At 49.0% G+C, this 17,335-nt stretch overlaps 2 protein-coding genes across 2 annotated transcripts in view; one reads left to right on the top strand and one right to left on the bottom strand.

The window, feature by feature from the left end:
• The window catches only part of LOC142871489 (small ribosomal subunit protein uS14-like), a 399,345-nt gene that overhangs the window by 248,140 nt on the left and 133,870 nt on the right, over window positions 1-17,335 (top strand). The gene's annotated exons all lie outside the window — the stretch shown is intronic.
• AJUBA (ajuba LIM protein) lies at window positions 4,502-14,369 on the bottom strand. Its single transcript, XM_012752692.3, has 8 exons — window positions 13,042-14,369; window positions 10,120-10,221; window positions 8,957-9,024; window positions 8,767-8,829; window positions 7,895-8,025; window positions 7,760-7,811; window positions 6,953-7,021; window positions 4,502-6,485 (listed from the first exon to the last, which is right to left on the bottom strand). The coding sequence occupies exons 1-8, from the start codon at window positions 14,045-14,047 to the stop codon at window positions 6,360-6,362; spliced, it is 1,617 nt and encodes a 538-aa protein (XP_012608146.1). The 5' UTR covers window positions 14,048-14,369; the 3' UTR covers window positions 4,502-6,359.

Here is a 17,335-nt window from a genome sequence, read left to right as displayed (position 1 = left end):
TTTATTGCTAAGGAGTAGTATAGAATTATCTTTAAAGCCTTAATTTGTTTGGGTTTGCATTTAAGGAGGTGCTTCCTCCATCACCCCAGGTACCTATCTCAGTGCTTGGCATATAGAGGCACTTACTTGTTGCAAAAATGAATTTTTGACCACCCCCACAGTACTAATACCTTACATAATTTTGTTTTTCCATGGTATGCTTGGCCTTTACAGGCTTGTCTCCTCATCAGTGTTGTTCATCTCACCTTCTGCTGTGCCATGTGCAAAATACAATCACTCATTTCTTAAATGCTCTTTAAAGATAAAGCCAAGAATATGCTCAAGTATTCCTGAGCTAGACTTCTGTGAGGTCAGGGTGTAGAAAGATAAGTTACACATAACTCTTGCCTTTAATCTAATTCTACTGTCTTGGAGACATTGCTGTTGCTCAAGTCTTCTAAAAATAATCATGTTTATGTTTTTAACTTGGTGAGAAATGTGAATGAGAATCTGAGAAAAAGTCTACTTAACCTTTCAGACTTGGACATTCCTTTGCTGCATTGTTTAGAATTACACAGAAGAATGGACATTTGCAAGAACACTGCAAGCATTCTGCCTCCCACACTCTAGCCAGGAAATAAAATTGTGCTCCAAAGAGAGAGATTCCAGGTGAGTATTTAGTATTGTGTTCTATTTATGATACTAATGGAAACCTTTGAGTAGAATATGTTCTCACACTAAAAATATGGGCTTAAATAATTGGTTGCAAAGCTAGGACATTAAAATAGCCATTGGAACTTGGAACCACATTTAACTGACCAATTATTTAGAAAAACATGAAAAATAAGCCATACCGCTTTGAAAAGATTTGAATATGTTATAATATTATGGACTGAGAAACTAGTTTCAGGAATAAAAAACAATTTACATGCAGTCAAGAGATTTAGAATTATTTTCAAGGGTGTTCACTGGAAAATGACGGCATTCAGAGCCACAACTATTGATGATTAAGCTAGAAAATTTCATGCCCATTGTAAGCACATGATTTAAGAAGAAAACAAGTGGATAAAGAAAATGTGTAATCAACCTATGACATCGAATGAAAATTTCAGAACAAATGTTCATAAAGCACCATTTTTGCAATTGCTTCACACCTCCAATGGGATTTTAGACTTAGCCCCTTGAGGTTTCAAGGGTTGCCTGTTCACAGAAACTTTTGTTATACAAACTGGAACAAGGCCAGTTTACTTTGAGATACTATTGTGAACTAGTATATAAACTATGCTTGATAGAGAATTTTAGATCTCAAAGAAAAGCTGAAAATTTGGGCTCAAAAATGGGACAGATTGAAACCATTTTAACCAAAGGAATATGAGACCATAAAGGAAATTGATTCAGGAGAGGAAGACTAGTATGATTTTGAAAAGTTAGACATGAAGCATAATGTGCACAATTCTTGTTAGAACAATTGGATATGCTGCTGTAACTCGAAAGCATGTGCCAGGCTTTTAAACTGGATTTTGAACTGATTGTGACACTGTCTTACACTGAGTTGCATATGAAAAGAGATTCTCTCCTTTAAAATTTGTATCAGAACGAGTGGGAGAAATAGACCAGGCAAAGGGCATTTGGAGTTTCATGCTTGGGAAGAACGTGTATTACGAATTTTGAAATGCCTCCTGTGATTAAGGTCTATGGCAAAAAGTAAAACCGTGAGAAAGTCAGCAATTTAGTATATTTTCTATATTCCACTTACTGAAGATTTTTTTTTTTTAACAGTCTCACCCTGTTGCCCAGGCTAGAGTGCAGTGGCATCATCATAGCTCATTACAGCCTCCAACTTCTGGGATCAAGCAATCCTCCTGCCTCAGCCTCCCAAGTAGCTGGGATTATAGGTGTGTACCACCATCCCTGGCTAATTTTTTTATTTCTTGTAGAGACGGGGTCTCCCTATTGCCCAAGCTGGTCTCAAACTCCTGAGCTCAAGTGATCCTCCTGCCTTGGCCTCCCAGAGTGCTAGGATTACATGCATGAGCCATTGCACCCAGCCCAAAGAGAAATTTTGCTCAGCTAATTTACAGTAGGTAGCCATGGTAGCTAAGTAAATTATTATCTCTGGGTTTCCCATGACTGGGTTGATTCATAAAATAACCAGGCACAGATAATTCTGCAGTAGATGCTTTTCTTTGGCAGAATTTCAAAACTAGTTTATTTGTTCCTTCAAATGATTAATAACAGAAGGCTATGGATAAGGAGCCCATCAGAATCATCCAAATCACGGGTTACTGACCCCAAAGTCTACAAGTACCAGGCAGATAAACAATGTGTGAAGGGCACAGTGGTGAAGACTGTGACAAACTAAGAAGGGAAAACACCAAATGAAGCAGCAGCCATCATTCAGTTCCGTTGGACCACAGGAATCAATGCCCCATGGTCTAGAGTGATAATAGGTCCAGAGTGATGACAGAGTGATTCCTGCCACATAGGAATGAAAGCCCAGGGGTAACAGATCTTCTGATTATTAAAAAAAAAACCTTAGAAACCCAGATCTTCATATATACTATTTAGATGTTTTTGTGCAATCTCCTAAATTGCAAATGTTGGCAACCAAGTTATTTTATTTGTAACAGCCTATTATTATTACAGAGGCCAGTATACATGCATTATATAAAAATAGAAAATGTAGGCCAAGGCTGTGCATGGTGGCTCATGCCTATAATCCCAGCACTTGGAAGGCCAGGAGTTTGAGACCAGCCTGGGCAACACAGTAAAACTTCACTTCTACATAAAATAGAAAAATTAGCCAGATGTGGTAGTATGTGCCTGTAGCGCCAGCTACTAGGGAGGCTAAGGCAGGAGGATCATTTGAGTTCAGGAGTTGGAGGTGGTAGTGAGCTATAATGATGCCACTGTACTCTAACCTGGGCAATAGACCCTGTCTCAAAAAAAACCATAGAAGATAAAAAAAGAAAATTTAGGCCAACAACAAAACCTTCTCTCCACTCTGAGATCACTGTTAACACCTTCGTGCATATCCTTTTAGATCTTATTTTCATAAGTAAATAGATATTTTAAAACCAAATATGATTATGCTGCATATATGGTTTTAGAAACTGCTTTGTATAACTGATTTTGACCTTTTTATCTCTAAAAGTTGTTACCTCATCTAATCATCTAGTCCATATTCAAATTTTTCCAATTGACCCCCAAATACCTTTTATAGCAATTTGTTTAAACCAATAAGGAATCCAGGACCATATATGATATTTTTATTATATCCCTTAAGATTCTAATCTAGGCCAGATACAGTGGCTCACACCTGTAATCTTAGCACTCTGGGAGGCCGATGTGGGAGGATCCCTTGAGCTCAGGATTTCAAGACCAGCCTGAGCAAAAGCAAGACCCCATCTCTACTAAAAACAGAAAAATTAGCCAGGTATGGTGGCTCATGAGTGTAATCTCAGTAATCCCAGCTACTCAGGAGGCTGAGACAAGAGAATCACTTTACCCCAGGAGTTTGAGGTTGCTATAAGCTAGGCTGATGCCACAGAACTCTAGCCCAGGTGACGGAGTGAAACTCTGTGTCAAAAAAAAAAAAAGACATATATATTTATAAAGGCTCTAGCACATTTTTTTCTCTTTTTTTCCTTTCTTTTTTTTATGAAGACAGGATCTCACTCTGTTACCCAGGCTAGAGGAAAGGGGCATCATCATAGCTCACTGCAACCTCTAACTCCTAGGCTCAAGCAATCCTCCTTCCTCAGCCTCCCAAGTAGCTGGGACTACAGGTGTGCATCACCACACTTGGCTAATTTTTCTGTGTTTTTTTTTTGTAGAAACAAGGTCTTGCTATATTGCTCAGGCTGGTCTCAAACTCCTGGCCTCAACTGATCCTCATGCCTGAGCCTCGCAAAGTGCTAAGATTACGGGTGTGAGCCACTGTGCCTGTCCTATATATATATTTTTTTCTTTTTTTTTTTTGAGTCAAAGTCTCACTCTGTTGCCTAGGCTAGAGTGTCGTGGTGTCAGCTAGCTCACAGCAACCTCAAACTCCTGGGCTCAAGCAATCTTCCTGCCTCAGACTCCCAAGTAGCTGGGACTACAGGCGTGCACCACCATGCCCGGCTAATTTTTTCTATATATATTAGTTGGCCAATTAATTTCTTTCTATTTATAGTAAAGATGGGGTCTCACTCTTGCTCAGGCTGGTTTCGAACTCCTGACCTCGAACAATCCGCCTGCCTCAGCCTCCCAGAGTGCTAGGATTACAGGCGTGGGCCACCGCACCCGGCCCAGATTCATCCTTTTACTTTTTATTGCTGTTATCTGTATAACCTTTGTTAGTCAACTAAATATGCCTCATGCCTATTCATCTGTTTAAGATATTCTGGCATTGTAACAGTAGGAATGTAGAAGTTAGATCAAACTATCAAAGTCATATTGAGCTCCATTATATTTTTCAAGGCATCTAATTTGTAAAGGATATTGGATTAAGAAGCACAAAAGAAAACGATACACAAAATGTCTGAACCAATTGTATTTATTGCTAGAAACTTTAAACTTTTTTTAAAAAGTGTTTGAAAAGTAGAGAACATAGAAAAAGACATCCATAAAGGCAGGAAGCAATCTCATCATTTGCAAAGTGCTGCAAATTTGATAAATTTATGTTGCTGATAATAACTCAGAAGTACTCTTGGATGAACAGATAGAAATCTTTGAAATACTCGAAGCACAACAAAAAAGAATAGGACACCTACATGGATATAAAACACCGAAAAGGTAATCGAGCTTTTGGCAAATTGGTCATTAAGTGAACTGAACTTAAAGTAAACAAGTTTTCTGTGAATTGGTTTTAAGAGATCTAGCTTTAGATGAACTAGTTTCAGCCAAACTGACTAGAACTAAATCAAAGTGTTTTGCTCCCTCCAGCTCACCAAACCCCAGAATTTTGGAGTTGTGTTGATGTAATCTGGGATCCCTCTGAGAGATAGCCGGTCTGGTGTGAGATTCAGCCAGGGAACCAAGTGTAAGCTCCTCATGCTTTTGTGCCCTACACATGGTGTCAGATATGGGGTCAGCCAGGTGCTTACCATAGTATTCTATCTCTGTATCTAAAGAGGTAGAAACTCTGGACATTCTTCATAAGCTATTTCTTGGCTTTCTTCTAAGGACTAGGAGAATTCCTCATCCCTCTGCTGGGAATGGGGACCAGCTCTGGGTGACCCTGCTGCCTGGACTGCCTGTTTGTCAGGGATTCACATGGGCCTGGGAGGCTCGGCAGGTGCCTGTATTTGGTTGCTCTTCTCAGCTGGGGGAGGTAACGAGTGGGTCTCTGTGGATATGCAAATTACTGGGTGGGATGTCTAGGAAACTTCAGGCTAGCCACACTCCCAAATTTAGGTGCATTGAGCCCTATAGTCCAGTGCATGCACACAGGTGCATTCATTCATACACACACACACACGAGCGCGCGCGTGCATGCGCTCTCTCTCACTCTCTCTCTTACTTTCTTCTTCTTCTTTTTCTTTTTCTTTTGAGACGGAGTCTCACTTTGTTGCCCAGGCTAGAGTGAGTGCCGTGGCATCAGCCTAGCTCACAAAACCTCAATTTCCTGGGCTCAAGCGATCCTGCTGCCTCAGCCTCCCGAGTAGCTGGGACTACAGGCATGTGCCACCATGCCCGGCTAATTTTTTATATATATATATTTTTTAGTTGGCCAATTAATTTGTATTTATAGTAGAGACAGGGTATCGCTCTTGCTCAGACTGGTTTCGAACTCCTGACCTCGAGCAATCTGCCTGCTTCGGCCTCCCAGAGTACTAGGATTACAGGCGTGAGCCACCACACCCGGCCACTTTCTTCTTCTTGAATCACTCTTACAATTGGTTCCCCAGCACAACTCCAGACCTGCTACCTCTCAAAGGGATCTCAGATTCCATCAACCAAAACCCCAAAACTCTAGGGTTTGGGGGAGCTGGAGAGCAAAACACTTTTAGTTCTTGTCAGTTTGGTTGAAACTAGCTCACCTAAAGATAGGTCTTCTCCTGTAATCCAAATCATTGCTTAACTTAAGCACAAACATAAACTGAAGATATAGACCAGAATCAGATGTTCAGAAAGTATTACAACAGGCCTGCATGTGCCTGAGCACAGGGTGCACACACAGAAAGAACTCCAGTCACCCCACCCTGGCAATTAGATGCTTCCTCCTCCACAATCCATTTGGAATGTCATGATCTTTGGGTCTCTGGCCCTTGGGGCTCTCCCCAAAGAACTCTTCTGCTAGGCCTGTAGAGTGCATTCCTTGCCTCTGCTGGCCTCAGGGCCCACTTGCCAGAGGAGTTTGTCAATGTTGTGATGGCAGCAGCTGTGGATGCAACTCAGATATAGTTGGCAGGAGGCTGTCGGGCATTGAGCCGCTGCATGTGGCAGCCGTGGCAGAGCAAGTGCCCATCCAGAGGGAAACAGCAGCAGCCTTCCTCATCGCTCAGCTGCATCCGGCAGTCCTAGGGAAGAAGGCACCTGGTTCACCTCAGCCCAGGCAGCTTGGACACTGAGGACATCTTGGGAGTCTGCCCTGCTCAACACCAGACTCCTAATAACTAGAAGAAAGGGTTGTGGGAAGGGAAGGATGGAAGGTCCATATGGAAGAGAAACCTGAGAAAAATACCTCAGGTGGACACCAGGTGTCGCTGCTGCAGCAGAAATAATGAGACAAGCCACATTTCCAGCAGTTACCAGGAATCCCTAGTCTTAGAGTCTTGACTCTGGGGAAATCAGATTCAGAAAGGAATAAACTACTAAGACCAAAGAGAGTCGCTGGAGAACAAGAAGGAGACTGGAGAGAGGTCACAGCACCTTTTTGGTTTCCCATGCCCTACACCTCTCCCATAGACACCTGGCTGCTGTAGGACTTAATTCCTCCCCTTTCCCTGGTTCCACTTCTCTAGCAGTCCTGCACCCCAATACTCACCTCACAGTGGTAGCACTCAAAGTGATAATCCCTGTCCATGGATATCACCCTCACAATGTCCTCACAGCCCTGAAACATGCAGATCCCCATGAGTATAAGAGCATGATGCCCCCAAATTCCACCCTCCCCCCATACATGACTCCTCTCACCCCAATGGGAAAGATCACAAAGGTCCCAGAGCTTCTCTGCAATCATCTGTAGCTTTGAGATGCCTTTACAAATCCCACCAGAACTCTCCCTGTCTTCTTCCGAGGGCTGCCCCAGGAGGGCATGCCCCCACATGGAGCACTCCCTCTCTACAGGCCCTGGCCTTGACCTAGCTCTGTCAGCTGTGGGGAAGCAGACGGAAGGGAAAGGGGCAGGTGGCAAAACTAAAGTAGGCTAGGCTGGGGACAAGGAGATCTAACAGCGTCTGCTTCCTCACTGGCTTTTGGCCTCTCTCCCTAGGCACACCCTCTACACACACAGCTTAAATCTTTTCTGACCCTTTCCTATAAGACCTGAGGATTCTCCCCACCTTTTTCCAGACCCTACTTCTGGGATCTGGTGACCTTGACCTCAGAGAAAGTCTCCTCCTCTGGACTGGAATAGCAGAGAGAGAGCCTGGGCCCAGTGAGGCTGTCAGACATGTCCAGGCCCGGATGTTAGGGTCAGGGTAGTGACCCCAAGAGCAGAGTCACACGGGAATCTTTGCAGAGTACATTCCTCAGCACCACCACTTCCCACGGGAGGCCAGGCAGCATGTCCCCATCCCTTCCCCAGGGGCACTGGCACTGGCTGCCCTGCATACTGCCCAGACATACTGACCTCTGAGGGGAGGATGGGTTGGCCACAGGCCGCACACTTAGGGGCATAATTTCTGAAAGACAGAGGGCAGAGATGAGCTGAGGCTGGGGACTCTTTGGGCCCAGTTCCACACCACACTTCAAGGGGTGGACTCACTTGTGGTAGTCGGTGACACAGTACACTTGGTTGGAGAAGTCCACTGTGAAGGGGATGCCATCCAGGCACTTGTTGCAAACAATGCATCGGAAGCAGCCTGGGTGATAGGACTTCCCCATCGCCTGTAGGATCTGGCTCATAGGGTGGGAAGAGAATCAGTCTCCCTCCAGTTGCAGCTCTCCAGCTACCCATTATGTTCCCTGCTACTCCCACTAACCTCTTCCAACTCCCTGGTAAACTGCTAGAATAATGCTATGTAATTTGAGAAAACCAAAAAGTCTTAAAACGGAGGCAGAAACCATGAAAAGGGCCTCAGAGAGCATTCAGGCCAGTGGTTTTCAACCCTGGCTGCATATTAGGATCATCTAGGGAGCTTTTAAAAAACATCAATGCCTGGGTCCCACCCAAAACCTATTAACACAGTCTCTGGTGATGGGACCCAGGCATTGTATTTTTTTTTTTTTTTAGTTCTTCCCAGGTGATCTGCTAGGCTGCTAAGTATTGAGAATCACTGATTTAATCAAATCTCTCCTTTTTACAGGAAAGAAAACTGAGCTCCAGATGTTCCCAAGTGGTAGCAGAAAGGGGATTAAGACCCAGGACCCCAAACTCTTAGCTCAAGCTAGAGGGCCTGGCTGTGCCTACAGAATTAGGGAGGGGCCAGGTCACAAAAGCCTGGGATGGCAGGCTTAGGAGCCCAGACTTGATCCCACAAGCAGAGGGAAGTCACTGTCAACAGTTCCTCTGGGGAAGAATAGGATGAAAGTGATTCATCTGGTGATAGGTTCCTTCCCCCAACCTTCTACCAGTGTCCCTGATTCCACTCCTCAGCCTGCAACTCACAGAGTCTCAGCCAAAGGCACTTTCCTTACCTTCTCCAAAATCAAGTGACCACAGACACAGCATTTCTCAGCTGCCTCCTGAAACCCTGAAAACTAGGAAGAAAAGACAAAGGGAGGATGTTACTAAGCCGAGAATGATGGGTATAACCCCAGTGGGCCACCAAGAAAAGGAGATCCCAGTGTGGGTGCCAACTCCAGGTCCAGGGGACCCCTTACTCACCAGATAATCTTCCTCACAGTACACAGAGCCATTGACGCTGTAGAAAGCTTTGCAACGCAAAGTTCGCCCTAGAACAGCAGAGAAGGGGCTGGAACCTATCCCACAGCCCGGGCACAGGACTTCTCTCACTCTGGGGTCACTGCTCTCCAACATTGCATGATATATTTAAACCTGGACTTTAGTACTTTTGCTCCTAACTGCTGTCTATCCTTCCTTCCCACACAAAAATCCCACCTGATGCAATTCCAATTTGCTTTGGCCTCTTTCCAGCCAACTTCCCTCTCCTCTGCTCACTGTTCTTCCAGCCCCTGCCTCCTCAACAGTTTAGAAAAGCTGACTTAGAAACTCATGAGATACAGGGGAGGAAAGAGGGAAAGGGAGATATAGCCAGAAAAGGCCCTATAAACCGGACAGATAGACAGACAGATGAGTCTAAAGAGAACCAGGCAGAAGCTGGGTGAGTGAGAGAAAAGCTGAGTGCTGGAGTCAGGCAGAGATAGGAGATTAAAGGTTTAGCAAAGGAATCAGAATGGGTAAGCAGTGGGGAGGGGTAATGAGAGAGGTAAGGGGGGAGTTAAGGCCACTGTGAGAACCCCCCCCAAGCACTGTGAGCACCCCCCACCCCAAGCGGGCCTCCGGAGCTAACAGCAGCAGGCATTCCTGAAGCGTGATGTCATCAGCTTGGCATGGCCCGGTGGCCTGCACTCTAGGGAGGTGGCTGAACTCTGACCAGCCAAGAGAAAACCCCCCTCTCCACCCCCCACAGCTCCCCACTCCCCCAGCCCACCCCAGCCCTTCCCACATTCCAGTCTTTCACTGTCGCCCCAGGCAACTGGGCTGCCCAAGACCAAGCCCCACCAAGGAGAGGCTGGAGGGCCGGCAGGAGTCCAGGCTGGGCAAGCAGGGAGGCATAAGAAAGAGGGAGGAACAGAGGAGAGGAAGGAACCTGAGCAGAGGAAGGGAGGATGGACTCCAGAAAGCAGACCTCCTCCCATGGGGGAGGGAGAGCCAGGTAGAGAAGGGAAAGGAAGCCAGAGAGAAGGTGGGCCTCTAGACATTAGGTGGGGACCCAACAGCTCCTCTGTGAGCAAACATCTCCTCCTGCTCCTCATAGCACCTGTGTGTATGGGCAGGGGGTGCTAGAGTGGCGGGGCTGCACTCACCACAGGAGCAGCACACAAAGCACTGGGTGTGGTAGAGGCTGTCCAGGGCCTGGCAGGCGTTGCTCTGCCCATAGATGCCTTTGTTGCACTTGATACAGGTGCCTATGAGGAGAAAAGAGGTTGTCAGTGTCACACCCCACTCCCCTAGCTCAAACCAGGGACTCCCAAGCTTTCCTGATTGCTTTTTCCTGATGTACCAGAGGACACAGTCTCCCTCTGATGGGATCCCTTCTGGGAAGAGAAAATAACAAGTAATGGGATACAGCAAGATCTTGGCTGGAGAGAGCCATTCTTGTTCATTTGATGATTCATTTTCTGAGCATCTACTTTGTGCCTAGCATAGTACCCACTACTGAAGAAAACTGGAGAAAGTAAAAAACATGGTCCCTGGCCTTCAGATGTCTAGTTTTTGTTGGGGAGAAAAGACTACAAGGGCAAGGTATAATCCCTGTTGTAGCACGTGAGACAAATGGTTCACAGGGGCTCAGCAGCAGATAAAAAAAAACTTCCTAGAGTAAGAAAGCCAGGCCCAGAAAGCCTCTCTGGGACTTCAGTTTTCCCATCAGTAAAACAAGCTGCTGTTCAGCTACAACATTTCTCGCTGCAGCAGGCTTCCAAGGATGGAGAGAAGAATCTGGTTCTGCAGAGGGGACCATGAGAGCATGACTCCTGTGGGGAGGTGGAGGTGGCTGCTGAAAATGCAGGGTGGTTCCAGGAACCAGGGCTGCATAGGAAGGAAGGGTAGTAGAATCCCTAAGCCTCCATGTCACCTTCTATAATGGGAGGGACACAGAACTGAACTGCTCTTCCCCAACACAACACAACCCCCCAACCCCTCCCCCTAAGATACATACACCTGGCTCTGGCACCAGCCTTTCCTGGGTGTGTTCTTCCCTCCCTCCACTCCCCAATTCCAGGCCTATGAGTGAGGGCTAGGGCCTGTCTTTGGGGAGCAGATCCCAACGGGCCCGCCCCACCTCTTCCCCTCGGCACACTGCCACACTCCCTGCCTGTTGGGGCCCATCCCAGTCTTTGCCCAGGGGCTTGGGAGCCTGTGCAGCAGCTGCAGCAACTGATGGGCCCAGGCCTGTCCTGCTCCCACCCTCTGGCAGCTGGGCAAGGCTTCAGCCAAAGAAGAGGGCCCCTAGTAGGGGCAAAAGTAGGAGGGTACAGTCAGGCTTGGGCTGGGGGTAGAAGGGGTTTGTAGGGGTACTGTTGAGGTAAGCAACCTGATCCCAGAGAGAAGAGGCCCCCACCTCTGAATTCAAACTGTGGCCTCCTCATGGAAGTGGATGGAGATATGCCTCAACATTGCCATGCCAGAGGGTCCTGTCAGAGCCATTCTTAGGGAAGCCTTGGACATTATGGGAAGATAAGAGGAAATTGTTCAGGCATGTCTGCCTTACCTCCTATAACCCAGCATATCCACACCTAGGTTCTTCCTGCCATTTTATTGCACTCTCTCTGAGTTCCTTTCTTCCTTTTGGCTCTGATGGTTCAGCCTAAGAGACTTCTTTCCCAGCCACCTCTCCTGGGCCTCAAAAGGAAACTGCTAAATGGGCCCCATCACTCAGTTTCACTTGATCAAAGTAGTTTAGCATCATCTGCTCTGGGCTTTCCTCTCTCAGGGTGGGAAAAAAGAATGGGGAGGGGTTGGGGTTGAACTATGCAGGACCCTTCCAACCTGCAGCCCTGCTACCCCTGAACCTCCTCCCCAACCATCCCCACCTGGCTGTGTTCATCTCCCTAGTCCCATTTCTAGCCATAGAGTTTTACAGCATGGGGTCCAGGGCAGGGAGAAAGGTGAGAAGGAGATGTTTGGAAAACTGAAGTGGCCCAAAGCCACTTGGGGGCTGAGCTGAGTCGGGGGTGAGCCCTCCATTTCTTTCCAATCATAGTCAGATCAGTATTTCTTTATATAGCAAACTAGTGCCTGTGAGTTTTGGCTAAAAGATCATTCAAGACCCCAATATCCCCTGTAGCTGAAATGTATAATCGATCAATATTTCTTGAACAGAGTAGGGGAGGGAAACAGCGACCAGGTTTCCTCAACAGTAGCAGAATGTAAGGGCCTACTTCTAGCCTGAATTCTGAGCAGGTTACAAGGCCAGGTTATTTCTGGTAGTTGCACAGGGTCGTTATCCATGGAGAGATGATGATGTACCAGTGGTCATGGCTTTTGTCCTGACTTCCTCCGGAGGGTAGGGAAAACAGGCTGGTACTACCTGGTCTCTGCCTAAATGCCCAGGCACGCACCTAGCCGGCAGGACTGGGGCAGCAGTTGGGTCCCTGCTTTCCATCCCAGGACGTTTCATCCTCTTTCCAAGTTCCATACCTCCGACAGGTATGCTCCAGCGTGCTAGAAAGCGCCCCTCCACCCCCACCCCGTACCCCACCCCTCGGCAGCCCGGCTGCGGCCGCCCCGCCCGCGGGCACCTGGAGCGCCCGGGCAGGAGTCGGCACGCACGCTGCCCGCCTGCCCCGCCCCCCCACCCGCGCATTCCCCGAATTCCTGCGGGCGGAGCCTGGGCCCGGGTGGGGGAGCGGTGCTCAGAATCCTGTAGGGGCACCGCCGTGAAGGGGGGACAAGCTGGGGGGATGCTCTCACTGTCCCACTAGGACCCTTCCCTACGAGGCCTCGTACTGCAGAAAAGCGAGCCTCAAATGCTCAAGAAACTGGGACTGATGAGACAACCAGGGGGTTGAATTTATCAGGAATGAGGAGCTCTGGTTCATTTGAAGCCCAGTAGTAAGGGGAAAGCGCTCCGCTCCGGGGTCCGCCCCCATCCATCCCTCCGGTTTCTTTTCTAGTCTTGCGTCTCTGCTCAGACCCAAGAACGCCGGCACTTTGGGGCCGTCTGGGCAGTCAAGAACCGAATGTGGTGACGGGTCCCTTCCCGCGCCTGACCAGTTCTCACTCACCGAAGTAGTCCTCTCTGGCCTCTGGCTCCCGAATCCGGGCCCGCGGAGCCTCTGGAACGAAAGGACCTGGCGGCTCCTCGAGACCTGACGGCTCAATCCCCGAGGGTTCCCCGCGGGCGCCGGCTTCTCGCCCACCGGTGCCCACCGTCAGGCGCAGTAACGCAGTTAGCTCATCCTGGTATCGGGCGCCCGCGGCGCAGTCCCCGTAGCCGGTCACCGAGTGTCGTCCGGGTTGCGCCCCCCGTCTCTCCAAAGGCCCGGCCGCTCCCACCGCGGCCCCGGCCAGAGCTCCAGGGCTGCCCAGGGCTGGGGGATACGAGTGGCGGCTTTCCTGACAGCCGAACCCCGCGGGCCGATGAGCGCACAGTCGGTCCAGGGCGGCATGGAGCTCCGGGTAGGCGGACGGGACCCCTCCGGGGGAATAGCCTGCCGGTACCCCAGCCAGGGGTGGGCCAAACAGACACGGCCCCGCGGGCAAGGGGCTCCCGTGGCGCTGGTCGTAGCCCATGCTGATGCCGCTGGTACGATTGCTGCAGGGCCGGCTGCCTCCAGCCCCGCCAGCCCCTGCCCCGTCCAGCAGCAGGCTGCCCCGGGGGCTGGACGGCTTGCTCGCGTCGCTGGCTGAGCTACTGGCGAAGCTGGAGCGGGGACTTAGGGCTGGTGCGGTTGTCTCCAGCCGAAAATCGGGGGGCAATGACTGAGGTAGAGGCAAGGCCCGGGTGGGCGGCGGCCCCCCGGGAAAGGAGCCTTCGTAGCGCTGCGCCTCAAAGGAGCCGCGCGGATTCCGCTCAGTGTCCAGGGGGCCCTGCTCCCGGGCCGGCTCCAATGGCTCATCCCCGGGTCCCCCAGTAGCTCCTCGGGGCCCTGATTTCCTAGGTCCCCCCAACCCACTCAGGCGCCCCTTGCCCGGACCGGGGGTCCCATCAGACCCAGACCGGCTAGATTCACCCTTTCTGCGGCCGAGCTTCTCCAGCAGACGACTGGCTTTCTCCCCTAACCGCTCCATGCCCTCGGGCCTGCGGCCTCCAGCCCCCTCCCCCGGCACCCGGCAGCTTCTCAGCGGCCGCGTCTCCTTCCCTGCGGCTGGACGCCGGTTCCCCAGGGGCACGGGGTAGGCACAGGGGCTTAGCGGGCGGCCCGGATGCCCGGCGCCAAGAAGCCCGCAGCATCCCCCGGCGGGAGGGGCTGCGTCCCCCCGCGCATCTGGGGTGAAGCGGGGCTAGAAGGGCCTGCAGCCGCAGCTGTCCCGTCCGCAGGTCTATCTGTTCACGAGTTGACTCGCCAGACCGCCCCACTATCCCCGGCCCCCGCCCCCCTCGCTCCCTCGCTCGCCTCAGACCGAACTTCTCTCCCAAACTTTTGTCTGCCTGGCCGGATCTACTTTCCCGGAGGGGCGGAGCGCGGTGTGTACGAGAGCGACTGGGGTGTCCGCGCAGGGATCTCTGGTGTGTGCGTGTTTTGGGGGGTCGCTATTGCTTACTGCCCTGGAGGTGGAGATCTGCGAACCAGACGGGAGAGGAGGGCAAGGGGCAGTTTGGACAGCTGCCATTACGACACTCAAGAATTGGAACAGGAAAGCGTGGGGAGGGAAGGGGACGGGGACTCTTTGTTTGCAGTTGGAATGCGCGGAGGAGCACGGTGGAATGTCGCGGTCCGAGTCCGGGCGAGGGGAGGCATGTTCTGCGCAAACACCGTGACTTTGTTCCTAGTGTGGGGACTGGGGGAGAGACAGAGAGAGACTGGTACAGAAGTGGTGAGACAGGGAGAGAGCCGTACAGAAGAAGACAAACGGAAGGAAGAAAGGCAGATTCATAAAGAAGTTCAGACGTGTATGTGTGTAAAGACAGCTCTGAAAGGCGAGGAAGCGCACACAGAAAGGTGGAAGTAGTGAAAAGGGAGAGCCAGAGGAAAGGAGAGTGTGGGTGGTGCAGAGACCAAAGGATACATAGACAAAGGAAAGGGCAGGTTTGTCCAGAGAGAATGAGAGACATATAAACTGCAATAAAAAGACACCACTTTTTGGACCCAAACTTTTGTGGTGGTACCGAGGGAGGGTGGGAGGAAGAGGGATTCTGTGTGTTCATAAAAGCAGTGAAAAGGAGTGAGGAAAAGGTTTGGGACTAATCTCTACTTTTAGAGGGAGGAAGGGAGATTTAGCATGTATGTAAAAGCAGTGAAAGGGAATGAGAAAAAGGTTTGGAACTAACCTCTATCTTAAGGGTAAGACAGTTAGAGGGATAGACAGACACCCCCTGGTGTTGAGAAATGAGATTTGTAGCAAATATTTCAGGTGACTGGAGATCACCTAAGGCCTGGTTTCAGGACTGGCGAATACCCTCCCCCCTTGGTTGGCCCACAGAAGATTGATGATAAAGAGTAAGTACTAACTTAAGAGGAAGAAAATAAAAGCCATTTAGAGTGAATAGCATGTGAAAATGGTCAGGATGGAAAAGGAAAAGAGGCTGATATTGACCATTCTAGAATGATCAAGAATAAAGAAGAGGCCGGGCGCGGTGGCTCACGCCTGTAATCCTAGCACTCTGGGAGGCCGAGGCGGGCAGATTGCTGAAGGTCAGGAGTTCAAAACCAGCCTGAGCGAGACCCTGTCTCTACCATAAAAATAGAAAGAAATTAATTGGCCAACTAATATATATAATATAAAAATCAGCCGGGCATGGTGGCTCGTGCCTGTAGTCCCAGCTACTCGGAAGGCTGAGGCAGGAGGATCGCTTGAGCCCAGGAGTTTGAGGTTGCTGTGAACTAGGATGACACCACGGCACTCACTCTAGCCTGGGCAAGAAAGCGAGACTCTGTCTCAAAAAAAATAAATAAATAAATAAAATAAAAATAAAGAAGAGAAGAAACCCTGGCTGAAGCTAAACATGCCTAAATTAAATACCAGCCAACTGATTTTTTGCCCAGACTAGCCCATCAGGGGCAAGGGGCGAAGGAAATAGAATGGAGAAGGAAAATGACTCCTTTGTATTTAGATAGTAAATGAATATGAAAATTATATGCAAACAAATCATGAATATTGTTTTCAAAATATCAACATTTTGAACACCTTTTATAGTCTTAGTGTAGCCTTAGGGAATGGGGAAAGAAAGGAGGTTAATATCTTTTGGGAAATTAATTTGGCACAAACTATTTGGTGTCTTTGTCCTAGCTGCATTGACTCCCTGACCTTCTCTCTCCTGAGAATCGGCCTGTTTCCCTGGTCAAGCCTACAGCTTTTCTCTGAGCTTGAGGAGAGTTTACTATCAGACTGGAAACTGGGAAGACTGAAAGCACTTGTAACAGAGGGAGCTGTCAGGTTGCATCTAGAATCTGCTGTGAGCAACATCTTCAGAACTAACCATAATGCTTTCCCTCCTTTCTTGTTTCCAGATGGGAAAGGAGAACCTAGATTCTTCCTTTCAATTACTCACATCCACAATATCCACATAGCCCCTAATATTTGGCTTTGACCCTTTGGGATAAGGATAAGAGAGTTAAATCTTATGAAAAGTTGAGAAGCCATTAAAGGAGGCCCATCCAAGAGCTAGTGGTTGGCAACAATGGGCACAGTTGGGAAGAAGAGCCTGTGTTTTCAGGAGGTAACAGGAAGCTGAGAGGAATGAGGGGAGGAAGTGTACACTGACGCGGCATACTACAGTAGTGCTCATGACCCCAGGGTAGCCACTCCACAGTCTGACCTGGAGCTGGGAGCTCCACAGGCCCTCTTCATCAAGACTTTAATTACAATCTGCCTACACAGATGACTGCCTAATCCATATCTCTAACCCAGACTTTCTTGGACCAAAAAACTCAACTGACTACCAGCATCTCCACTGGGTTGACTCAGAGGCACCCAACAGTAAACTGATCTCATCTTCCCTGCCTCCTGAAACTAGCTCCTCCAGCATTCCCTGAGTAAATGGCATCATTAACCACTTAGCTGCTTAAGCCAGAAACTTGAGCATCAACCTTCTGTCCTCCTTCCCCCTTAACCTTAAATCCAACCAACTCCTATCAGTCACCAAGTTCTCTCAATTCTGCTTCCCAAATATCTTTCAAATCAGTCCTTCCCTTATCATCACAATGTATGTCCGGTCACCATCTTTTCTCTCTTAAACCAGTGCAGGAGTTTCCCAACCAAGGCTTGCTCCCTTCAATCCACCTTATACCCTGAAGTCATGTGATTCTTCTAATACAGATGTTTGTCAAGTGATGATGGTGTTACATCTAGATAAAGTTTATCTGATAAATCCCTTGTAAATTGAAAATATCGTAAGGTAAGAGTGTATCTTCAGGC

The sequence above is a fragment of the Microcebus murinus genome, chromosome 6 (genome assembly GCF_040939455.1).
Source record: "Microcebus murinus isolate Inina chromosome 6, M.murinus_Inina_mat1.0, whole genome shotgun sequence".
Taxonomy (NCBI): Eukaryota; Metazoa; Chordata; class Mammalia; order Primates; family Cheirogaleidae; genus Microcebus; species Microcebus murinus.
The sequence above is the reverse complement of the archived record's forward strand: the minus strand, read 5'-3'. Positions and strand labels throughout refer to the sequence as shown.